Source organism: Protobothrops mucrosquamatus, unplaced genomic scaffold, assembly GCF_001527695.2.
Source record: "Protobothrops mucrosquamatus isolate PMUCROS unplaced genomic scaffold, P.Mucros_1.0 scaffold2886, whole genome shotgun sequence".
In the NCBI taxonomy this organism is placed as follows: Eukaryota; Metazoa; Chordata; class Lepidosauria; order Squamata; family Viperidae; genus Protobothrops; species Protobothrops mucrosquamatus.
This window is the reverse complement of record NW_015388914.1, coordinates 69,329-95,369: the sequence shown is the minus strand read 5'-3', so window position 1 is coordinate 95,369 and position 26,041 is coordinate 69,329. Positions and strand designations below refer to the sequence as shown.

Sequence of the window (26,041 nt, the reverse complement as noted above, 5' to 3'; positions counted from 1 at the left end):
GACCTCTGCTCTACAAGAATATGTACTATTAACTGTCAAAGCAAATCGGCGGTAGATGAGAGTCTATGCAATTCAAGGTGGGTTGGACTTAGGTCTCTTGTGGGCACGAAGGGACTCAAGACTAATGACGCATTTGATCCCTCCCTCGGGCTCAGCCTAGTCATCTCCTACAGCAGTGATGGCGAACCTTTTAAGGACCAAGTGCACAAAAAACGCCCCCCACCTCTGTCCCTGCTCCGCCCTGCCCGCTGGGCCACCCACCACTTCCACGGCCTGCCAGATCACCCTGGCAGCCCAGCAGCGCCATGGTGGCCACGCTCTCCACCCACGCCCTGCAGCATCTTTTCCCCGCTGCCTGGCTACCATGCCCTTGGCTGCGCTGCTTCGCATGGGCCGTGCCCGGGGGCAACTGTCCTCCAGGGGGGGCTGCTGGGGAGGAAGGGGCCATGGGAGGAGGCGGGGCTGGGACAACGGTGCGTGTGCCCACAGAGAGGGCTCCGAGTGCCGCCTCTGGCATGCGTGCCATAGGTTCGCCACCACTGTCCTACAGTGAACGTTATTTGCATATTGCCCCCAACAATCTGGTTCCTCATTTTACCGACCTCGGAAGGATGGAAAGCTTAGGCAACCTTGAGCCCTCTCAAGATCAAACTCCAGGTTATGGGCTGAGTTTGCCTGCAATACTGCACTCTAACCACTGTGCCAGTAGGTCTCCTAGTAGTGCCCTTAAAGTGCAAAAAGGACACATGGATGATTTTTGTCTCACGACCATTTTCCTTGCTCTGCTTTTAAGTTTCTTTTCTTAACTAATAACAAGAGCCCAGCTGAAAAATAATTCTAAGTAAAATTCGGAAATAAAGTTAGCAACATTTTCTCTCTCACACACACACATGTACCTTTTATATCTTAAACTGCATATCTTTACATATTTTGCTTTATACGTAACTGGGGTAGCTTCAAGTTCAAAATTATAGGGCACCAGCTTTCATGTACAGTTAGGAAAAAGGAATTTTCTAATAAGTTGGTTTTATAGAAATATATGGCTTGCTGTATAGCAACCAGGCTCTCTGCAGGTGTGATGCAAAGGCACCTGTGAGATTGGATGGTTTCATCAACATGAGGAAATGGGTGTTGTGACATCACACTGCAAACACCTGTCCCTTACGTATCTGCATGCAATATCATGATGAACGTGCAAAAGAGCAGCGCTTGCATTCATATTTCACAATGATCATTTTGTCATTTGCATCTCTTCCCCTTGTGATATACTATTAGGTCAGAGGGAAGGAACACTGAAGTTTTAGCCCCTTCCCAGAACCATAAGTTACGTTCAGTCAAAGAAGGAACCGACCCTGTGATAGATCTTTAGATATATCCCAACTCACACTGGAAATCACAATTCAATTAAGATAGGAACAAAACTGCCAAGAATGGAGAGGAAAGCAACAAGGGGGAAAAACCAATCTTCTCAACAGGTTGTTATAGGGAAGAGGAGAAGAAACTGCAGGGACATACCAAACAGGTGAGATGTAGGAGATGACCAGGCTGAGCCCGAGGGAAGGGTCAACCGCATCATCTCCCACATGATATCTACAACTGCAAATATACAGTAAAAGCCAGTAATTAGCAGGAGCTTGTAAAACTCAAGACTCTGAGGTTAATAAGGTGCGTTTACAGAGCTCACTTCTGCTTACAACTGTCTCTGTTGGCTGGGCCAATAAGTATTGCTCCACAAAATTCCCAAAACTGAGTGAATTGGTTAAACCATGATTAAGGCAAGTATATGATGTGAATGCAGCCAGCACAGATTATTGGGGGGGGGAGTAGAAAGACTCAAAAACACGAGGCAGTAAATGTATGGGAGATTATGGGGCAATGGTTTCAGGAAAGAAGCAGGGGAACTGAGTCACAGAGGAGAAATAGTGAGATAGGCATCCAAGAGAAGCAGATTTTTCTACCATACACTGGGACAAACACTTGCTTTAGTTATGATCCACCAAGCCAACCCTGACTCCTGGCAACTGTATGGCCAAATCTATGCAATTTTCTTGCCAAAACTTTCAGAGGAGATTTGCCATTGCCTTCTTCCTCGGGCAGAGAAAAAGTGACTGATCCAAAGTCACTCACTTTATTCCATGCCTAAGGCAGCAATAAAGAATTCTCAATTTCCTGGCTTCAAATTTAGTGCCGTTAAGCTTGACTGCAACTGTTGGCTTTTCTATATATATATAAAAAAAGAGTGGTCAATGGAATGAGAACCATCTCCAGTAACATGGGACTAGTAGTCCTCTCTGTAGTTCCTGAATGACACCTTACAGGACTTCCGGCCTGTGATGAGGGATATTACAAATAACAACTGGGAGGCCACAAGGCCCCCCTCATTGATCTAATAGGAATGTGGAATCATCTCTTGAAGAGGCTTTTAATAGGTAAGCATGTTTGATAAAGCAATACTTCATTGCTGAAAAGACAGACTTTCTGGTTCAGGCTAACATAATTTTTGCCTGTTTAACTCACTACAACTTTGTGGGCTAATGATAGAAAGGCAGTCTTGTACGCTCCGTGGAATTTTTAAAAATTGTTGTTTCATACGTCTTAGTACTAAAAGAACCAACAGCCGTTTGAACGAACTGGAATCCTTGAACCTATAACTTGTTTTAAAGTGATGCCACTTTAGGATGTTACCTCTGTTGTGCGTTTCAGTGGGTTAACTATTTGCCAGATAGCCAAGATGACAAAATCAAGCCCAACCAGCAATCCAACGGTGGCATAGAGTTTCCAGGGTTCCAAAGTCTGTGGGGAAAAAAGGAGAGAGAGAACTGGAGGCTAAACCCACTCAAAGGAATGGAATAGAATATATGAAATTTCATGGATACTGGAGGCTACAAATTCTAGCTACCTGGGGATTCAGACCATGGATCCATCTAGTCAACTATAATAATAATTATTGTTTACCCAATGTCTTTACCGTGTATTATTGGGTACTATGGAAACAATACACACCTATTTCACATGTTTCATTTTTCTGATTATGGGAACAACAGTTTTCCCCCCGAGCTGGTGCCTTCGTAGTTGGTCTTCAGACTCTCATAAGATTGGGAATCGAAGTGAATGTTACCTGGAAGGCATCAGACTGAGGAAAGTTGAGAAAGTGTGGGAAACCCAAGACCTTGTGTCAAAAGTTTAGTGGGAAAAAAGTGGGCTTAAAGTAATAAATAAGACAACACAAAGATGTCCTGGGAGACAAGCTGTGTACAAATAGATTTCCCCCCCAATTCCAAATTCCCGTTTTGTATTCAGAGAGGACTGGAGAAACCTATCCCAGTCACAACAATACCAGGCTGGATGGTTCAATGGTCTGATTTAATATAAACATGCCTATGAATTTAAGTTCTGTTCCTGCAGTGACAGTTCCTTGGGAAACTTATCAACATAAATGTAAGAAAACAACACCGTAAAGCAATAAATCAAAACAAAACAGCAAAGTTCAGCAGTGTTTCAACAAGAGGCTAAGGACACACGCACAGAGGAAAAAAGCAAGGAACAGGGCTAAGGAACACTGACAATTTATTTATTACGCTTTTTCTTTAGTATGGTTATAAGATCAAATTTGCTAATCCTCCCACCCCGAAAATGGTGTCCTCCCCTCCAAATCTGCAGCCAGTCATAAACTGTAGCAAAACTCAGATGTAAATACACTGGGTTAGATCTGGATGTTGCTAAGATTTATGAACTTCTGTGTCAAACCCTTTCACCTAAGGACACACCCACCAGATATAAAAGATAAAGTATCTGGTAGAGTAGGGAACTCTAATCTCGATCAACAATTATTTTAGTGGAACAAGGGTGTGGTATGATTTCAAGATTAAATTCCTGCGGAATAGAAAACGATGAACACCCTTGTAACTTTTGAGCAAATATTGCCATTTCTGTCCTGGTGTGGTCTCAAGCCAATTTGGAATTGTTTCCAAGAATAATAGCTTTCAAAGGAAAGACAAGGTACATCCAAATGCTTTCTCTGTACTACTCGCTTCGTTTGAATGATTCAGCCCAGAGTGGTAACAAGACAAAACACAGACCTTCCGTCGTTCTTTTTTCTCTTCCTTTTTGGTGAAGACGGTATGTACCCACCAGATTTTGGTGAACATGCTGCCATAGCCAAGGCTAAAACCCAAACCCAAGAGCCAAAGCCGAGCCTGGAAGTGGGGTAGGGGAAAGAATAGTAAGAAAGCAGAACCATTTACTATCAGATTTGTCTAGTTCTAAAATCCATATTAAGTCAATAGCTTCCTTTAGAATATCTCATCAGAAAAGAATGTCAGAACTTCCTCAAAGCTCTTAATCAACCAAGAGAAGCTGGGACTTTCCCGAGAGGTATCTATAGCCTACCACAGAGAGATGATGAATTTTCTAACACTACAGGTAATTCTCAGCTTACAACAGTTCAACTAGTGACCAAGTTACGACGACACTGAAAAAAGTGATTTGTGTCAGTTTTTCACACTTAAGATCATTGCAGCATCCCCATGGTCACCTGATCAAAATTCAGATGCTTGGCAACTGACTCATATTTACAATGGTATAGCAGTGTCCCAGGGTCATGGGCTCACCTTTTCAGACCTTTTGACGGGTAAAGTCAATATGGAATCCAGATTCATTTAACAACCATGTTACTAATTTAACAACTGCAGTGATTCACTTAATGGCTGTGGCAAGAAAAGTCATAAAATGGGGCAAAATTCACTTAACAACTGTCTTGCTTAGCAACAGAAATTTTGGGCTCAGTTCTCAATTGTGGTCATAAGTCAAGGACTACCTGGAGATAGAGGACCACCTGAAGTCTCTCTCATTTGAAAAATGTTATTAAACATTAAATCTTATTAAATGGCTTGCCTCCCAAACGTTGTGGTGCCAGATTGGACAGCCTCTTGTCTGAAATGGTAAAGGGTCTCCTGCTTGAGCAAGGGGTTGGACTAGAAGACCTCCAAGGTCCTTTCTGACTTGGTTATTCTGTTATTTCAGAACTGAGGCCACCTAAATGGTGTCAATGATGTAATGGTTTAAAACAGGGGTGTCAAACTCAATTTCATTGAGGGCCGCATCAGCATTGCAGTTGCCCTCTGGGGGGCCGGGTGGGTGTGGCCTACTGGGTGGGCTGGGTTGGAGTGGGTGTGGCCTACTGGGTGGGCATGGCCAGCTCTACATCGTTCGCGTCAAGGGTGCCTGTGGGGGCCTGGGCAGGAGTGGGACAGATCTGAGGGTCTCTGGCAGAAGGGGGTGGGACTGGGGCAAGCGCCAAGGCATGGTCCATTTCTTCATTCCTCACAAAGGGCGACACCTCCCCAGCATGCACCCAGGGGGCGGGGCCGACACAGCAGCGGCTGGTTCCTCGCTGTTTCTAGACGGCCTTGTGAAGCTAAGACTGAATGTGTTTCAGCATAGATGGCCACCACAAAATTGTACATTGGCTCCCGGCCGGCCTGGGCCAGGGCCAAGGCAGCGGGGGCCGTTCCCTCACTGTTTCCAATTTAGGCGCGTTTCTTCGTTGTAATATTGCAGGTTAGAAATGCTATGATTGAAAATGTGCTGTGCTGCCTATTAAAGGTTTTCCCCAAATTGTGGGATGTTGTGACCTTCATGCATAACAATCTGAAAACAGCCTTGGGTTTACATAGCATCAGTGAGACTAGCAGACTAGCATTCAATAGTCTTTCAAAGAACACTTTTAATGAAATTTGGTAAGTTCCACAAGCTGCCAACTGTGCCAACTAAATGCCACAGTTTCCATTGAAGGTTGTGGCAAACCTTTTCATCTGTTTTTATGTCACAACTTCTACAGGGGCTCTGGCAAAGACTTTAATCTATTATCTACCCGGTAGAGCTCAACAGCACAAGGTATTTCAAGAATCAGTAGCCAATCAGATTTTGTTCTGCCTTAATTTTATGGGACTTTATTCGTGTGTTTTGACCTAAAATTACGAGATAATATTAGAAATGTTTTGGTTATTTTGGAGTATTTGGAGCAACACAATGAAAAACAATTCTGCACTGATCTTCTCAGATGCATCGACATTTTGAACTGGATTTTCTTATTTAAAGTTCTAGAACATATGAATCTTGGAGATAATTTTATTAAATAGGTAAGATCAATTTGCCCTTCATGGAAAGCACAAATGAGCTTTAATAGATAACTAATAAAACTCTGTGAGATTCAAAAAAAGTCAAGGATGCCTGCTGTCTCGTCTTGTTTTACTGAATAGACATAAAATAACATAAGAATCACTAGAATAAGATAAAAAAAGAAACTTATAAGAAGCCTTTTGCAGATGACCTGGTGTTAGTTTTGGAAGCTCTACTAGATGGAGTTGAAACATTAATGAGAAAATTAAAGGTCTTTGGTATGCTAGCAGGTTTTAAGATTAATAGTCAAAAGACAAAGATGCCTACAAAAATATGAAAACAGAAGATCTAATAGAACTGATGGAGAAAACTGGTTTAAGATTTTTTAAAAAGTAAATACTTGGGTATTATGATGATGAATATGAATCAAATTATAATATGAATCATATTATTTTGAAATTATTATTTTAGATCTGGAATGAAATTAAAAAGGACATGTTAATATGGAAGAAATTAAAACTGTCACTATTAGGGAGAATTTATTTGATAAAGATGTTTTGCCCAGAGTGATGTTTTAAAAACCTATGTACTATTCAAGCAATGGTAAAAAGATATATTTAAATTTGTATGGCAAGGGAAAATATACAAGTTAAATATAAAGAGTTATAAGATGTAAAGGGCAGAGAAGGATTGGGTTAACCAGACCTGAAATTGTATTTTGCAGTACATTTATGGTATTTTGATATCATAAAGTTAATGTGGATTTTAAAAGCCATTTTATTAGATGTGCCATTTTGAAAGTATGGAATAGATATAACTCCAGACTGAGCCCAAAAACACCTCTGAGGATCTCAGCACAAAAAGCATTTTATAGAAGAGAAGCAGCAAAGACAAATGATTACACTAAAGAAATTATTGAAAAATCACCAAGGGGAATAAAAAAATCAAACCAAGAGAGCAATTAATGACAGAGAAATAGTCATTGTGTCAATGGTTTTCCCATTTACAGTCATCAGGAAGATTTAAAATGGATAAAAAGACTTATGATATGGGGCAAGGTCAGACAGAATTTGAAATTAATTGTGTACCAGTGGTGAAGATGCAATTGCTAAAATGTATAAACTTTTGTTGAAATTTAAAACTGAAGAAGAACAAGTTAAACAATGCATAATAAAGTGGGCTAAGAACTTTGGTTATAACATACAGATGAATCAATGGGAAAATACAAGGTTAAATGGGCTGAAATGTACATTATGATCACTTTGAGAGCGGGCAACTAAATTTCATTTTTGATGTGTGCCGTTGTGCCCACAGTAAAAAAAATGACAATAAAGGTTATCTTATCTTATCTTATCTTATCTTATCTTATCTTATCTTATCTTATAAACAGGAAGTTTTATAAAATGATCTATTAGTGCTACATGATGGCAGAAAAAATATCAAGAATGTATAAGGGCAATTCAAATATGTGTTGAAATATGACCAACATGAGTGGACTTGCTTGGTAGACATCTAAAAATGTTTAAAAAATAGGATTCACATGCATACCTTGATGCAGAGGGTTTTAAAGATTAATATTCTATTGAAGCCAGAATTTTTCTTGTTAGGATAGATGGATAAATGGTTAGAAAAGAGCCATGGAAGATTATTTCAATGTATGATTACTGTGGCATGATTATTATATGCACAATGATGGAAAGAATCTGCACTATCCACTAGGGAAGAATAGTTGGTGAAATTGACAGAACTTGCTGAGATGGAAAATTGACTTCTTTGATTAGAGAAAGGTCATTATTGACATACATCAATCACTGGAAATCTCTTATAGATATTTTTGCTTGAGAAAGAAAATGACCTTGTGATTTATGGTTTTGATGCTCAGAAAGAATAGATTATAGAAAGAATGGAATTATAATGAAATTGGAGAATGGTTTGAATAGGAGCATACATATAACTGCCAAGAGGAATACTGAAAGCCATTTTTTTTAAATACATGCTTTCTGGTTTTTCATTTTTCTTTTCTATATCTTCTTTTCTTTTTCCTTTTCCCATTTTTCTTTTTCCCATTTACTTTGCTATATATTTTTCTTTGAATCTATTTATTGTTATCTTTGTAAAATATCTTAATAAATATTATTTAAAAATATTTTTGCCTCTAATAATAACATCGCTATGTATTTATTTATCATATGGTGGGATGGAGGTCTTTGTTTAAAATAAAATGTTTACAACAGCAATACAGTATTGTCCACTGTTAAGACAGCATGTGGGGTGAGATACAGTATTTCCTTTATAAAACGCAATTCTGGTTGAGCAAAGGTTGGCTTCCTAACACCATCCCCTCAAAATCTAGCACTGACAGAGGAATTTATACTTTTGACTGCATACTAATACATTTAAATACTTAGGAATGTCTTAAAAATGTATTTTTTCACACAAAGAAAACCCTAGTTAGGGTTCAACTTTGGGGGGCACTGATATGGGAGTAGATATGATGCTGCCTATTCCAATGTCCATTGGTTTCCATGATAGCTCTCAATTCTAAAATGGAATTAGAAACAGGGAAGACTTCACTAAAGAAAAATTCAGAAATTGGTCTTGGGTACATGAATAATCCAGGGCTGGTAACTGTGGTTCTCCAGAAACTACAGGATTGTAGCTCCTAGCATCATTTACCATTAGGTAAGTTGGTTAAGATTGCTGGGAAATGTACTTCAGTGGCACATAGAGGCCTCAGGTTTCCTGCTCTTTGTTTAGCTATTAAACTACCAGGATGTTCTCTAAAGCTTTAGAGCAGCCATGATGTACCTGGCAAACAAAAGGGAAGAGGTCTCTGCTGATGTGAAGGCCATCCAACCCAAGTGGGAAGACAGCTGCCTGGGCCAGTGCACAGCCCACAGCTGTCATATTGTTGAGATATGGCTGTGAGTTTTGGATGTATCTGTAAAAAAAGAAGGGCAGTGTCAAGCTCCAAGCAGAATTTGGAATACAAAGAGTTCGAGCCACCAGCTCTCTGCTTCCAAATTACTATAAATCAAAATAAAGTATTATGGCTGAATGAGCTAGACAAAATCCATTTTGACTAACCAATTTTAAAAGCAATCAGATTCAATTTGATTTCAAAAAAATATTCTAATTTATGTTTTTGAATCATTGAATTGGATCCTGAAAGAGCCTTACCATGCTTAAGTGAAATAAACAAATGCTTAATCATTTTGATTGTTTTGGGTGAATACGCCCTTCAGTACCATCTAAGAAGCCACCTCATTATGACTAGATATTCCCTTTTCAGTTGACTCTAACATGGTACCTTTGTTCAGATTCTCAACTTGTGCTGGCAGGGGATTCTGGGAATTGAAATCCCAACATAACTGGAAGTTGTCAGATTGGGGAACTGATAAGCATTAAAATGTGACAATATCTAGACCAGTGGGTCTCAACCTTTTTAATGCCGCGACCCCCAACCGGTCGTAAGTCGAGGACTAAACCGGTCGTAAGTCGAGGACTAAACCAGTTGTAAGTCGAGGACTACCCAACCGGTTGTAAGTCGAGGACTTTCCCTGCCCGGGAGCACCGCGCATGTGTGGTTCTGCCCCCTGCGCCGGCCGAGGTGTAGCTGGCAAGCGGCAGAGACGGAGCAGGCCGACCACCAGCCGGCCCAGCTCAAGGGAGGTAAGGCACCCGCCGGAAAAGGGGAAAAAAATGGCGGACAGCCTTGCTTGGCAACCCCAGTGAAATGGACGATCGACCCCAAATGGGGTCGCGACCCATAGGTTGAGAACCGCTGATCTAGACTGCTATAGGTTCCTCACACTTGATCTGTCCTGATTGGCAATGGTTCTCCAGAGTTTCAAAATCCAGACGTTCTGGATATATTGGGAATGGGACTTTGAATGCAAAGTATGTCTTCTACTAGAGAACTACAAATTTTCACTTAGCAAAAGAAGCTGGATGTATTAAGTAGAATCACTTGTCAGTGAGATGAGCGGCATATAAAATTAATAAATAAATAAAGTATCGCCCACCTGACATGCCCATTGTAGATGTTGAAGGCCAAGCAAATGATGGCCAACAGGATACCCAAACTTGAGAGCACCGAAACAGAAATGAAGAGCTTCTGGGAAAGGTACCGGAAGGTGATGATGACCTTAGTATAATCTGCTGGTGGGACACCACCTGCAATGGAAGATATGGGAAGAAGAAAGGAATTCACATCACAGGCTTTTTCACCAGAAAGATCCACAAAGACTAACCACATCCAGGGATGTTTCCCTATGGTAACCTGAGAAGCTTAAAAGATGCATTGCCTGAGGCTAAGCAGTTCCTCCTGACTCAACCCATGCATGAAGCATTTCCCAAGGTGAGTCTCTTGGCAGACACGGAATGCTGAATTATGAAATTCACACAATACTTAAATTCGTACAAAGATGGTCATTAACCCACATGCATACAAAGAAGTGGAAACCTCTAAAATATCTCATTTATCTGACCCCATTCCTACCATTTATAGCAGTGGTTCTCAACCTTTTTAATGCCGCGACCCCAACCGGTCGTAAGTCGAGGACTAAACTCATCGTACGTCGAGGACTACCCAACCGGTCGTAAGTCGAGGACTTTCCCTGCCCGGGAGTGCCGCGCATGCGTGGTTCCGCCCCCTGCGCCGGCCGAGGCGTAGCCAGCAAGCGGCAGAGACGGAGCAGGCCGACCACTAGCTGGCCCAGCTCAAGGGAGGTAAGGCACCCGCCGGAAAATGGGAAAAAAATGGCGGACAGCCTTGCTTGGCGACCCCCGTGAAATGGTCGATCGACCCCAAATGGGGTTGCGACCCATAGGTTGAGAACCACTTATTTATAGTGTGATCCTTTGTCCATCACTGTGAAGAATATACTCTTTGCCTTAATTGTTCTTGAAATGAATCATTATCTACTGTAAGTCAGTATAGATGCTCCCAGGATGTCTAAGCCTGGGTTGAGAACATTTTTAGGCCTCAAGGAAATAACTAGACTGCTAGGTTTCACCTTTTCAAATCTAAATCCCATCTTTAGCTCAGATATGCACTGGGAGTTGATTCATATCTGTCTACCTGTTAAGTTCCTCACCCTACAATTTCACTATTAGTGATTCTGACTCACTTGTTAAATAGCCTCAGATAAATTGGAAAGAATTGAATTGTATCTTTAAGTAATCGAAAATGTCAAAATATTCAAAATATTTTTAAGAAAAAGGTAAAGTTTAAGCCGCAGATATTTTTGTTGGGTATTATGGAAGACTTGGATGCAAAAGAAATGGAATTGATGTTGAACTTTATAACTGCTGCAAGACTACTAGTAGCTCAATATTGGAAAACGGAACGTTTACCCACTATAGAAGAATGGTCACTTAAAGTCTCAAATTTAGCAGAAATGGCCAAGATCTCCGTTTATGTGAAGGACTATTCACAAGAAAGATATATCTCGGTTTGGAGAAGATGGATAGATTATATTGAGCGTAAATATGGGACCAAAAAATATCATTTGGTTTTTGAGTATATTTTAGAGTATTATTGTTGTATAAAGGTTAGAATAGTTTATTTAGTACTATTTTTAATTATTAAAGTGATGTTATTATTATTGTTTTTAATAACTGTATATTTGTTTAAAAGAGAGTTAAAGGAGGTTATAGATATGTTATTTTAATAGTTGGTTAATGTTAGTTAGAGTATGATTATTTTATTAACCCTGTGATTGGCACTGGGAAGTGAGGGGGGAGGGAGGGGGGAGTGGAAGGGTGGGTTGGGGAAGGGGGGGATTTATATTGTAAAACTTTATAAAATTTTCAAAAAAAAAAAAGAAAGAAAGAAAATGTCTTATACTGATTTACTTGAGATGTTCTGTTGAAATGATCACTTGGCTGTGTTACAGCAGCACAAAACTTCAGGATTTTGTCTCAATTTGTGACCTCAGAATAAAACTGTTGGAATGTACAACTTTGTTTTGATCTTGGAACACTTGAAATCGCCAGCTACAGTTCGAAGCAGTATTTTAGTGTTTACTTATATCCAAAATAGTCAAAACGCCATTGCTCGAAATGATTTTGTTTGAAGTTTGGAACAAAACAATATTATTTTATTTTAAGCTCAGAACACTTAAAACACTTTGAGCTCAAAATATTTTGCACACTCCTACTCACAACGAACATCTTTCAGTCTCTTACCAATCCACTTGTCATTGTTATACCAGGAGAGATTATCCTTGGTGCTGTCATAATAGCCAATCTTCTTATAGACACCATCTGTTGGCAGAGAGAAGAATTCCAGACAATAGAAGAATCAAGTAATGGATTTACGGAAAGATAGACTATTGGACCAGTTTTTAAACTGTCAGAATGCCGGAACTGAATCTTTAAAAAAAATAGCAAGAGCATAGCCACACCTGATTGCCTTTTATAAAAGGAAACACGCTAAAATAAATCCTATATAATTATGCTGAATGGAACATTTCTACATAATTATACAGTATTTATTGTGAGGCGCTGATCATTGTAATGTTGAATAATTCCTTGCCCTCGGTGGGATATTATACAGCTTTGTGTAACGTGGCAAGAAATGGCATTGCTCCCAAGCACAGTTGTTTGATTCACAATCTATGGTACTGTTAAATGCAAGCCTTTGTTTTAGAGCATCTTCTCAGCAGTATATTTCTACCAGCTGTAATCTCAAAAAAAAAATGTAATAGGGAGAGAACACAATTGTAAGAGCAATAATTTCCTGGAAACTGGTGACACACAACTGACTTTGCCGTTTCTCCACAAAATCCTCTAAACAGGATGTACAGCTATGTTGCAGCAGAAGTCCATTTCAGGTGTGTTTGTCTGTGTATTGTGTCTATTTATTCAAAGGGTAGGATTTCTATAGAGTTGTGCAAAAGTGCAGGTATGAAGAACACAGAGAAAAAACATTTCCCCATCACTCTGAATGAAGGGGAAAAGTAAACCCCTAGTGACATAAATTATACTGCAGGGTTATTGGCACACACCCAATTAATAGCAAAGGAAGGGGGGAGGGGAGGAGGAACAAAATGAATCGTGCAAATTAAAAGGCATTCAGTACAGGCCTCAATTTACAACCACAAGTGAGAAATTCATTAAGTGAGTTTTGCCCCATTTTACGACTTTTCTTGTCACAGCTGTTAAGTGAATCGCTGTAGTTAAGTTAGTTACACAGTTGTGTTAAGTGAATCTGGCTTCCTCATTGCCGTTGCTTGTCAGAAGGTCACAAAAGGGGATAACGTGACACCCCTCCCCCTCCCGGGACACACGGCAACCGTCATAAATATGACTCAGTTGCCTGGAATCTGAATTTTGATAACACGGCCCTGGGGATGCCCAATGGCCATAAGCGTGAAAAATGGCCTTAAGTCATTTTTTTCAGTGCCGTTGCAACTTCAAATGGTCATTAAATGAACTGCTGTAAGTCAAGGACTACCTGTCCAAAAATAAAAATAAAAATCCAAAATGGAAATTACAGCATACCTGTGTGCACTGAGGGGAAAAAAGAGGATTAAAGGGCAGAAATGATGTGAGTCTGATGTTTTGGCAACTGTTTGGCATGGGAGTCAGCTTGATGTTGCAATCTATGGGAAAACCCTTAGTGTGGAGCCTCCCGAGGACTCACCCTGAAGCTGCTCAATGAGGGTCCAGGCCATCCGAGAGCCACTGGCATCAAAGACCACATGTCCCTGGGGAGCGAAGGAAACCGTGTTAAGAGAAGATCCTCATGGTGGCAACCTAGTTTGGCTCTCTTGCCAGCAGTAATTGGGGCAGAGTCCCACATCCCAACAATAAGAGAAAGAACGACTGTTTTTCTCTGGTGGGGAAGAAGCTTCAGAGGAGAAACGTGGCAGTTATCATACAAGGATGTGAAATCAAGAAGCTGAGTCAACGTGACTCTAGGTCGTACGGTTCCATTCAAGTGATATTTCGATCTTGTGTCTGAGTTCCAGAGCAAAGTTTCTGAGAATCTCGGTTTTCAAAAATATGGGACAAGTAGTTCTGAGGAGTAAGTCATCGTTGTGAAGAAACACTGTACCTGAAAGTGTACATGTAACCTCAGTGAAAGGTCATGGACAAAGTAGTTTTTGTTCTGCAACCGGGAGACCTATCCTTGATTTGCTATCTTTCGTGACCTTTTCCTTAGTATTATATGTCCTGTACTAATAAAAGGTAAAGGTAAACGTTTCCCCTGCCCAATCGTATCTGACTCTAGGGGGCAGTGCTCATCTCCACTTCTTTAGCCAAGGAAGCCAATGTTGTCTGAAGAAGCTTCTGTGGTCATGTGGCCAGCATGACTATACGCCGAGGTGCACGGAACACTGTTACCTTCCCAACGAAGTGGTACCTATTTATCTACTTGCATTTTGCATACTTTTCAACTGCTAGGTTAGAGGAACGAAGGAAAGAACAAGAGTTCACTCCATCACGTGGTACTTAGATCTCAAACTGCCAACCTTTTGGTCAAGTCTTAACCACTAGGCCAGAGGTCCCCAACCTTTCCGGGCTCGAGGACCGGAGGAAAGGAGAGCAAGTTTAAAATTGGTGCCACACACACACGGGGCCACGCACTAGCAGCTTCGTTCACGCATGCACGAATGGTTGTGCAAACCAACCGGGCTAGCGGCGCATGCGTGAATGGGCTGCGGACACCCGTCCTGCGCTAGCATTCCCGTTCGCACCTGCGTGCATGCACAAATGGGCCGTGGGCACTAGCGTGAGTGGGGGGTGAAAATGTGCGTCCACGCATGTGTGCGCACGGGCCAGCTGTTTCCGCGGCCCGTTGGCCAAGAGCCCAGGACCCAGTCCCGGGCCACGGACCATAGGTTGGGGATCCCTGCACTAGCCCATCATGCCCCCATCCTGTACTAATACTTCTGTATATATTTCTTTTTTTCCTCCCATCAGTGTTTCTTGACAACCTATTACTACTACCCCTAAAACCAAAAGCTCTAAAAATTCAAATAGGCTTGGAAGGAGAAGGCAGGATTTTTGATCTTACTCAAAATAATCTTGCTAGATGACCCAGAATTCTGACAGACTTGCCTATGGATAGATCCTGAATATTCTGCACACCAGATTTCCTGCCTTCAGGAGATCAGTTTCAAGGGATCACTCACCGAGACCCCCTCAAAAGCTGAAGAGTTGAGTGCTCGGTAGATCTCGTCTGTAATGGTTTGGTTGTTGTAATTGAAATCTTCAAGACGCAGCCCTTTCTTTACCAGTTCAGCTGAGGTCTTGTTCAACGCAAGGGCTAGTGCCCAGATGGCATCATAAGCCAATGGGGCTTCCTGGAAACCCCCAGTCTCTTCCGGAGATTTCTCTACACGCTTTGTCAGTTTCTCAATGAATTCCTCTGATGTCTGTAGGGAACCAAGAAAAACAACATTCTTCCTTGTTGCAGAAATTGATAAATATTGGGATTGCTTTAATAAAGAAAAAGAAACAGCAAAAAGTGAAATGCAACTTTTATAAATAAACAGGATTTAGTACTTCCATAAAATATGTAAAGTATTTTATATTTGCCAAGCAGTAAAATACCATTATTGGGTAATATAATTGCTCTGTGGTTTTGATGCTTTTATAAACTTTCCTCTTTAGCCAGGCTTTTCTGCTGGAATGCATTGTTCCATTTAGATCGTTTTAAAAATTGTTTGCATGATTTAATTCTAGCATATTATTTTTATTATGTTATTATATTTTGTATTTTTAATGTTATTTTATTTAATTTTTATTGTACACTGCTTTGAGATTATGTTCTTAGTATTATTAGATGGCTTATAAACAGATTAAAAACAGAAATCTTGCTGTAAAAAAGTTTGAGAATAATATTGATTCAGATTTATTGTAGTCTGTTTCATAATTAAATGGAAAAGAATGTATGGTTTTCTAAAAGGAGAATTAATCTAAAAGGAGAATTAATCTTATTAGAGAAATCAATAACCATTCAGCTGCTCAAAAGAAAACTCTGGACTCTAATTTTAATTGAATTAGAAATATTACTTTATACGGTGATTCAGCTCTTTTTAAACGGGAAGGAACATTTCACGAAACAATCTTGTTTTCCTTTTAATAAAACCGGGGAGCATCTTTGTGAAAAAAAAAATGCATTTGCTTAACTTGAACAATATTAAAAATAATCTCCTGCCAGTGTATATGATTTTGATTAATGGTCTGTAAGAAAAGAAAATATGTAATTATTTTACATGTTGTTAGCGTGCCATTGGATACTGCCAAATCATCTGCAGAGTAAATAGGTCCGAACCAAGGAATGTAATTCCTAAATAAATTTGCAAGTCTATTTTAAAAATCAGGAGGAGTCTGGCAGGCCTAAGCCTTTTGAATTACAGCTCACTTCATCAAATGCACAGGGTGGGAAAATCGATGCAAGGTTTAAATTAAAGATGAGGTCAGGGAAGAGGAGACAGAGGGGGGGAAGACCAGGTGCTTATGTCTTTCAATAGAACGTATTCCGCTAAAAAGGCACTGTCAGGCCTTCTTCTGGTTTTGGCTACCGCGGATTAACTGGGTTTTCATTTTCGAAAGATCTGGCCGTGTTCCTTGCCTGTTGCGGCTCTTCCTCACCATATTAGAGATGCTGCGGGTGTTTTCTGGGTTCAGCATGACGATCTCCGTGGTGATGTGTCCCTCCACCGCCTCCCTCATCTCTTCTTCCGTGCAATTAATGTTTGCATCCTTGATGCGGAACCAGTTGTCAGCATACCAGCCAATCAGGAACCAGACATATTTCTTTCCAAACAAACGCTCCTTATATACCTGCCACCATTCACAAAGGAGGAATAAAAGAAGGTTGACTCGCAAACAGAGGAAGCCGCATTTCCAGGCAGCAGGAGATCACACCACTACAGTACAGAAAGGGTTTCATTGAGTACATACAGGTAGGCGGAAGGAAGCGTGGGGAGATTTGCTATGCACTAAGCACTGGAAAGTAACAAAGCCGAGCGCATATACAGCAGCCCCAGCGCACAAGGCATGCAACAGTTCGTCAAATTAGTGCCATCATCATACCCACTAATGCTAATTTCCCAGAAGCCGAAGCAGAAGGGAGCTAGGAAAACATTTTATCTGCATTCTCTGTTCTGCTCAGAGAACTCCGTGTACCCACCTCACAGAAAACCTTTCGTGCCTCAGTCTCGTAAAACAGCCCAACGATAATGCGAGCGTCCTGACGCTGAAAAGGGGAAAAAAAAGTGGAATCAGATGACCAGAGGACTTTGCCACAGAAACAAGTCAAGTTTATTACCGCTTTATAAAACCCTAGTAAGACCACACCTGGAATACTGCAGCCAATTTTGGTCACCTTATCACAAAAAAGTTGTTGAGAGTTTGGAAAAAGTTCAGAGAAGAGCAACTAAGATGATCCAAGGCCTGGAGACTAAAACATACGAAGAACGGCTGCAGGACTTGGGTCTGGCTAGTCTAAAGAAAAGAAGAAATAGGGGAGACATGATAGCAGTGTTCCAGTATCCGAGGGGCTGCCACAAGGCAGAGGGGGTCATATTGTTCACCAAAGCACCAGAGGGAAGGACAAGAAACAATGGTTGGAAACTGATCAAAGAGAGAAGCAACCTGGAACTAAGGAGAAACTTCCTAACAGTGAGGACAATCAACCAGTGGAACAACTTACCCCAGAAATTGTGGGTGCTCCATCACTGGAGATTTTTAAGAAGAGACTGGACATTCACCTGTCTGAGATGGTATAGGTTCTCCTGCTTGAGCAGGGGGTTGGACTAGAAGACCTCCAAGGTCCCTTCCAGCTCTATTCTATCTAAATGATGCTGATGGTGGGAATCACTCATGTTTTCATGAGACGTATTTGCATACATATATACACAATTGCATTTCTGTTCATATTCATTACTATCCAGCACACAGCTAGTTTTCAACTTATAACCATTCATTTATCGACTGTTCAAAGTTAGGACGTCACTGAAAAGAGTGAGTTATAATCAGTCCTTGCACTTATGACCGTCGCAGCATCCTCACAGTTACATGATCGAATGCTTGGCAATCAGCATGTACTTATGATGGTGGCATCATCCTGGAGCCCCCGATCACCACTTGCAACCTTCCCAGCTGGCAAACAAAGTCAATGGGGAAGGCTGGATTTGCTTAATAACTGCATGATTCACTTAACAATTACACTGATTTGCTTAATACCCAGGGCAAAAAAGGTTGTAAAGTCAGGCATGGCTCATTTAACAACTGCCTTGCTTAGCAACAAAGCAATTCTAGTTCCAATTGTGGTCGCAAATCAAGGACTGCCTGTACTATCCAATATACTTAATGCTTCCATTAAATAGATTGAAATCATATAAATGCCACTTAGAACACTGCAAGAAAGATATTCCCCACTGCACCTTCCCACGGTTGCAAACTCACCCTTTCAGACCATGAATTCCCAAATCTTAACCAATCCCAAGAATATAACCTGCCAATCAGCTAACCGAGGACAGAAATACTGCATGCACACAGGTACGCACCCACACACCAACTGCAATTACACCTTGAGCCTCACAACATAAGCACCATTTTATTCCTTTCACGCACACAGAGGGAAAGATCACCTCTACATATTGGTAAGTGCAGCTGTAACAATAGTTTCTGTTTTCTATTAGCTCAAGTGGGTAAATGGAAACGCGTTTTGCTTTATGTGGGGACTGTGTTATTTTGCTAAGACTTCCGGAAGTCATTATTACTCTCTCTTATAATATTGGTCTATACACGGATAACAGATAGACAGGCAAGGTATTAAAATGACAAAATTCCAACAGATAGTAGAACAATTAGTAAAAAGGAGCTCAAAAACCTGTAGAATCAAGCCAAAGGCCAGCCTTCCCCAACTTGGTGTTATTCTCCTTCTGTGCTGGATCCTAATTACCATAATCCTCAGCCACTAGGGCCAACAGAGGGTTAAATACTGTATATCATATCTGAAAAGCCCTAAATCAGTGGTTCTCAACCTTTTTAATGCCGCGACCCCCAACCGGTCGTAAGTTGAGGACTAAACCGGTCGTACGTCGAGGACTAAACTGGTCGTAAGTCGAGGATTAAACCGGTCGTAAGTCAAGGACTACCCAACCGGTCATAAGTCAAGGACTTTCCCTGCCTGGGAGCGCCGCGCATGCGTGGTTCCGCCCCCTGCGCCGGCTGAGGCGTAGCTGGCAAGCGGCAGAGACGGAGCAGGCCGACCACCAGCTGGCCCAGCTCAGGGGAGGTAAGGCACCCGCCGGAAAAGGGGAAAAAAATGGCGGACAGCCTTGCTTGGTGACCCCCGTGAAATGGTCGATCGACCCCAAATGGGGTCGCGACCCATAGGTTGAGAACTGCTGCCCTAAATTGAAGGAGGAAGCTGTAGGATAGATGTCTCCTTTCCTTTCCTTTCCTTTCCTTTCCTTCCCTTCCCTCTGCTCCTGTATCTCAATCAGCCACGGTGCTTAATTTGTTCAGACCTCTTAAAAAGCAGCCACTGTACATTCGAGGCACATATTTCTGACTTCATTATTCATTGCGTGAAGACATTCTTCTTTTTGTCTGTCCTGAACTTACGGTTAATCAAGTGGCGTACTCTGTGTCAGAACAGCTTAGCTGGGAATTCTGCATTTTTGAAGCAGACAAGGCGCTCGGCGAAGCCCGCACCCTAGCTCCTTGTTTCCTTTTTTGGCAGAGCCAAGTCTGACAAATCTTGTCATTTTGCGCCATAAATTATTAACGCAGGCGGCTGAACTGGGCCATTAGATTTTTTTTTTTAGACGTGGGAAGTACCTGTTGCGACTGGGCTCTTCTAGAAATTGGGAAGAGGAGCATGGAGCCCAAGTTTTCTGGTCCCATTATAGCTTCCGCTAAGTGTGGGGGGGAAAGTGCTGCAGTGCCTATAATGCAGACATGTCAAACACAAGGCCCGGGGGCCGGATGCGGCCCGCAAAGTGGTTTCATGTGGCCCGCGAAGCCATCCTGGAAACAGTGAGGGAACGGCCCCTGCTGCCTTGGCCCTGGCCCAGGCCGGCCGGGAGCCAATGTACAATTTTGTGGTGGCCATCTATGCTGAAACGCATTCAATCTTAGCTCCACAAGGCCGTCTGGAAACAGCGAGGAACCAGCCCCTGCTGTGTCAGCCCCGCCCTTTGCGTGCATGCTGGGGAGGTGTCACCCTTTGTGAGGAATGAAGACATGGACCATGCCTTGGTGCTTGCCCCAGTCCCACCCCCTTCTGCCAGAGACCCTCAGATCTGTCCCACTTCTGCCCAGGCCCCCACAGGCACCCTTGACGCGAACGATGTAGAGCTGGCCATGCCCACCCAGTAGGCCACACCCACTCCATCCATGCCCACCCAGTAGGCCGCACCCACCCTGGCCGCACCCACCCGGGCCCCCGAGGGCAACCCCAATGCTGATGTGGCCCTCAATGAAATTGAGTTTGACACCCCTGCTATAATGGCTTGGCAACTTTATGATGTGTGGACTTCAACTCCCAGAAGTCCCCAACCAGCACGGGGCAAACTGAGTGGGGCATATTTCCTTCCGTAGGAACAAAGGCCATCACTTTTTCCCTTAGGAAAGGAGGTGGGTCACAGCCCTCTAGAGTGCTACCAGCTTATGTTCATCTTAGCTTTGCTCCGCTTTTTAAAGAACCCATGAAAAAGTTAAGTACTGCCACTAAGATGGCATTTGGTACATTCATTCCAGAGGCATCACCTCCTTCCTGAGTAGCAACCATCAGAAGGAGGAGAATCTGCCCAGTCTCTTAGTTCAGAGATTGGCAGCTGCCATTAGGACAAGAGAATCGCAGTGATAGCTGTCTTTCTCTCTCCAGCAGGCGGCTCAACCGGCTGTGATGGATCTGTCCTGTCTGGGAGCCCACAGCAATTATGATCCAGGGAGGGTGGAAGCTGCACTGCTGGATGCAGGCCAGGGGGCCTCGCTTGTTTTTTTTTTTTGCTGGAAAGGTTAACAACAGAGGGAAAAGATCATAAAGGGATTTCTCATTTAGGAGACAACCCTAGACGACTTCCCCAGAACGACCGAGGCAGCTGCAACAAATGCCAACGGCTTCTTGAAGAGCATCCAGATCGCAGGAGGTAATTATCTGTTCTGTTCTGCCTCGGTCAGACCACACATCCCAGTTTCAAAAGGACACTGATAAATTGGAGCAAGTCCAGAGAAGGGCTACCAAGGACTGGAAGCCACGTCCTAGGAGGAATAGCTGAAAGACCGAGGTACGTTCAGTTTGCAGAAGAGAGGATTTGTGAGGGAACAGGATAGCTCAGGGGTAGGCAACCTTGGCTCTTTTATGACTCATGGACTTCAACTCCCAGAATTCCTGAGCCAGCCATGCTGAGGGGAAAGGGAGAGGTTTTCAAGCTGAGCCATGCTGGCTCAGGAATTCTGGGAGTTGAAGTCCACGAGTCATAAAAGAGCCAAGGTTGCCTCCCCTTGGGATAGCTGAAGGGCTGTAGAAGGTTTGGACTTATTTTTACTTGCTCCAAGGATTAAAAGTAGAACTACAGGTAGTCCTCAACTTACCACCAGAATTGAGACCAAAATTTCTGTTGCTAAGTGAGGTATTTGTTAAGTGAGTTTTGCCCCATTTTACGACCTTTCTTGCCACAGGCATTAAATGAATCACTATAGTTGTTAAGATAGTAACACAGTTGTTAAGTGAATCTGGCCTCCCCATTTGACATTACTTGCCAGAAAGTCAGAAAAGGTGATCGCATGAGCCCGGGATAGTGCAACCGTCATAAATACATGCTAGTTGCCAAATGGCTGGATTATGATCATGTCATCGTGGGGATCCTGCAACGTTCCGTAAGTGTGGAAAGTGATCATGTCACTTTTTCCAGTATTGTAACTACGAATGGTCACTAGATGAATGGTTGTAAGTGGAGGACTACCTGTACTGGGATGAAAATTCAAAGAGGCAGATACAGATTGACTGTCTGTCTATCTATCATCTCTATCTATCTACCTATCATGTCTGTCTGTCTGTCTGTCTTTCTATCTATCTATCATATCTATCTATCATATCCATCTATATCTATCATATTTATCTATCTACCTACCTACCCACCTATCTATCTTATCTATCTTATCAATTTTATCTATCTGTCTGTCTGTCTGTCTGTCTATCTATCTATCTATCTAATCATCTATCATATCTATATCTATTTATATCTATCATATCTCTAGTTATCTATATCTATATCAAATGTATCATCTATCCATCTATCTATCTATCTATCTATCTATCTATCTATCTATCTATCTATCTATCTATCTATCTATCTATCTATCTATCTATCTATCTATCTATCTATCTATCTATCTATCTATCTATCTAGCTATCATCTGCCATTTTAGTGCCTTTGAGTCAGTTTTAACCCGAGTGACGGCCAATTCCCTGCATTTTTCTTGGTAATATTTCAGAAGTGATTTGCCCTTGTCTCTTCCTTCTTCCTACAGCTGAGCAGACAGACTCGCACAAGCATACCTAGTTTGCATTGTGCCTAAGGCAGTGCTAGGACTCACCGTCTCCTGATTTCTAATCTGTTGTCTTAAGCAATAAATCAAAATGGCTTTCATAGTTCATTAGGAAGAACTTACAGGTAGTCCTTAACTTGCAGCCATTTGTTTAGCGACCATTCAAAGCTACAACAGCACTGAAAAAAGTGATTTAGTAACTGTAGCATCTCCAGAGTCATGTAATCAACATTGGGTGCTTGGCAATTGGCATATATTTACGAGGGTTGCAGCATCCTTGGGTCATGTGACTGCCATTTACAACTTTCCCAGCCATCTTCCAGCAAGCAAAGCCAATGGGGAAAGCAGTGATTCACTTAACAACTGTGGCAAAAAAGGCCATAAATTTGCCCATGATTCATTTTAACAACCACCTTGCTTAACAACAGAAATTCTGGGTCCCAATTGTGGACGTTATTTGAGGACGATCTGTATCGACAGTAAGAGGGGTCTATCAGTGGAATAGGTCAATCAGGGGAATAGGCTACTGTAGGAAACTTTCTTTCCCTGCCTGAGTTTTTTAAACAATGATCAGATAGTCATCTATCAGAGATGCTGTAGGGAATCTTGCTGTAGGGAATCTTGTGCAGAGGGTTGGTTTTGATGACCTCTTAGATCCCCTCCCAACTCTATGATTACATGATTCATTTAATTTAATATTCCAACACAGCCTTTCTGGATAGTGGCCTCTCAAAGAGGCTGCATCAATTGCACTGCATTCCATTCAAAAGTTAAATTCCCCCCAAAAAATCTAAAGATAAGTAGCACTTGAAAATGTGGTTCAGTCTGTATGAAATTATTTTCACATATCGCAGCAAACATCAAATTGCATCAGTTAAAAAAAAATTGATCCCAACAAATGTAGGGGATAGATTAGCAGGTAGCCCATCAGATAATCTTAGTTCCTTTCCCCCCCATCTCTATTTTATGCTAATCTAATCAGTCTTAGATAAGCTACGTATATGTTTCCAAAGCCGATTACAAGGCACTGACACAGACAAGGAGTCCACTAGTAACCTGATAGGCAGATACACAGATACAGACACATACAGACATGCACACACAGACACATATACAATACCAGCCAGCATTAATTTAATGGCACATGGTTAATCATATACAGTTCGTGGATAAATGGGTTCACTTCTAAAGAACAATTTATTCACCAAAATCATTAATCTGTGTAGAATTGTCTCCCTTTTAGCCCCCATGTTGAGATGTTCCAGGGTAACAGGGTCAAACATATTTGCTCAAGTTTTGTAGGAAATTCTTTTGCAAAGGCTTAGTGCAGTAGTGCCGAACCTATGGCACGGGTGCCAGAGGCGGCACTCAGAGCCCTCTCTATGGGCACACGCGCTGTCGCCCCAGTCCTAGGCCCTCAGCTGGGTTTTATAAAACCTTTTCGCTTTAGGCCTCCACTGCCATGTACAAAAAAAAAAAAGGTTCAATCAATCAATCAATTTCAACTTCTCACAGGAAAAAAAAGATCTTGCAAAGTTGGAATTGATTGATTGAACTTTTTAGTCCCACCGAGTCTGCCGTTACCACCGCAGCCACACCCACCCAGTGGGCCACGCCCACCCAACGGGCCACGCCCACCCGGCACCCGACGATACATAAGTGGGTTTTGGGTTGCAGTTTGGGCACTCGGTCTCTAAAAGGTTTGCCATCACTGGCTTAGTGTGTCCGTGTTGCTTTTCAATTTTCAAGAGAAATGTTTCATGACAACTCTGCCAAAAGTCTATTATTTTGTTGTCAACTTTCGCCCGTGCAATCATGGAGCTGACGACTGGGGATGAAGGACAACCTTCCCTAACATACTCTTGGGCCGTTCGGCAAGCTTAATCCCTCCATGTGTGAAAGGGGGCAGGGTTGGGAAAGGCTGCGTGGAGGAATGGTGGGTCCCAACCTGCCCTCCCTTGACAGTCAGACACACTCTGATACCTTGAGATTCTTGACAGGCACAGTAGGATCAGAGAAGAAGCTCTGTCGAAAAGTTATTTCGATCCCAGCCTCTTTGACTCGTTCCTCCAGATCATCCAAAGTCTGTGGGGAATGCAGAAGGAGGCATCATAATCACGAAGTCATAAGGACTGGACAAAGAGGTACTTCAGAAGCTACATTCAGATAGGAGAATATATATTTCTGAGTTTGCGTCTCATGCTACTAAACTAATAATAAGCCCCCCCCCAAAAAAAACAAATCACAGTGCAGCTCAGCACACTGCGCGAATCCAGTGATTCTGTTTTGCAAGCCATGATTTATGGGTTAGTGTGGTAGACACCCAGCCCAGTTACCACTTGTATAGTCAATAAAACATGACTCTACAAATAGCAGCTTAGCACGGTGCATAGAATCATTGCGTGCACAGGTTAAAAACCATGGACATAGCAATGTCGGTTTTATGCTTGTAAAATCTTCAGCATTTGTGATCCTGCGGAAAACAGAAGTTTAGAATTTCAGCGTCTATGTCAGGGGTAGTCAACCTTGGCTCTTTTATGACTCGTGGACTTCAACTCCCAGAATTCCTGAGCCAGCTAAGCTGGCTCAGGAATTCTGGGAATTGAAGTCCACGAGTCATAAAAGAGCCAAGGTTGACTATCTCTGGTCTATGTTCTCAAAAGATACAAGCCCTATCTATAGCTATGTAAAAATACCTAGTCAAATCTCAGCAGCAAGTTCTTGTATTGCACTATCCTAGCTCCCAATGCTTTTTTTTTTCCATTCTTGTTATCACAGGGAACAAATACAAAATAAATTGTTTAAAATATCATTATTTCACATACTTTGGCCTCTCTTAACACATTCAGTGTTTTCTAATGTACGTGCATCTCTCTGTTCAGGAAAAATAGACACAATGGATCAAATTCTATACAACAAAGAAGCTTTTCTTTTTCTATACCTCTTCCCCACTAAAGCGCTTGGACCCAATGAGAAATGAGCCTCTCCGTAAGCAAAGGAATGCTTTTCATGAGTAAACAGAGTATTTGCATGACTGGATGCTACTTATTAAAAGGGGAAAGCAAGCAGGAAGCAAACCACAAACAGGAAGCAAAGCAGAATTAGGGCTATATGGAGGAAACGTTGAGTGCAACTAGGTAGCTAAGGTTGGACTCTTGTATATTTGGCATGAACTCACGCACACATAATATTATTAGTAAGGTTCTACATTTAGGCAAGAAAAACCAAATGTACAGGTATAGTATAGGGGGTACCTTGCTCAATAGTAGTAACTGTGAGAGGGACCTCGGAGTCCTAGTGGACAATCATTTAAATATGAGCCAGCAGTGTGCTGCAGCTGCCAAAAAAGCCAACACAGTGCTAGGCTGCATTAACAGAGGGATAGAATCAAGAT

General features: G+C 42.0%; 1 protein-coding gene across 1 annotated transcript in view; it reads right to left on the bottom strand.

Moving 5' to 3' along the window:
• Window positions 1-26,041, bottom strand: part of GABBR1 (gamma-aminobutyric acid type B receptor subunit 1) — a 44,591-nt gene that overhangs the window by 6,956 nt on the left and 11,594 nt on the right. The window contains exons 4-13 of the mRNA XM_015825937.1: window positions 24,631-24,732; window positions 17,273-17,338; window positions 16,732-16,923; window positions 15,267-15,509; window positions 13,772-13,835; window positions 12,313-12,390; window positions 10,146-10,296; window positions 8,929-9,061; window positions 4,080-4,196; window positions 2,686-2,793 (exon numbers count right to left, since the gene is read on the bottom strand). Of these exons, the coding sequence (XP_015681423.1) occupies window positions 2,686-2,793; window positions 4,080-4,196; window positions 8,929-9,061; window positions 10,146-10,296; window positions 12,313-12,390; window positions 13,772-13,835; window positions 15,267-15,509; window positions 16,732-16,923; window positions 17,273-17,338; window positions 24,631-24,732 (1,254 nt within the window). The remainder of the gene's footprint in view (window positions 1-2,685; window positions 2,794-4,079; window positions 4,197-8,928; window positions 9,062-10,145; window positions 10,297-12,312; window positions 12,391-13,771; window positions 13,836-15,266; window positions 15,510-16,731; window positions 16,924-17,272; window positions 17,339-24,630; window positions 24,733-26,041) is intronic.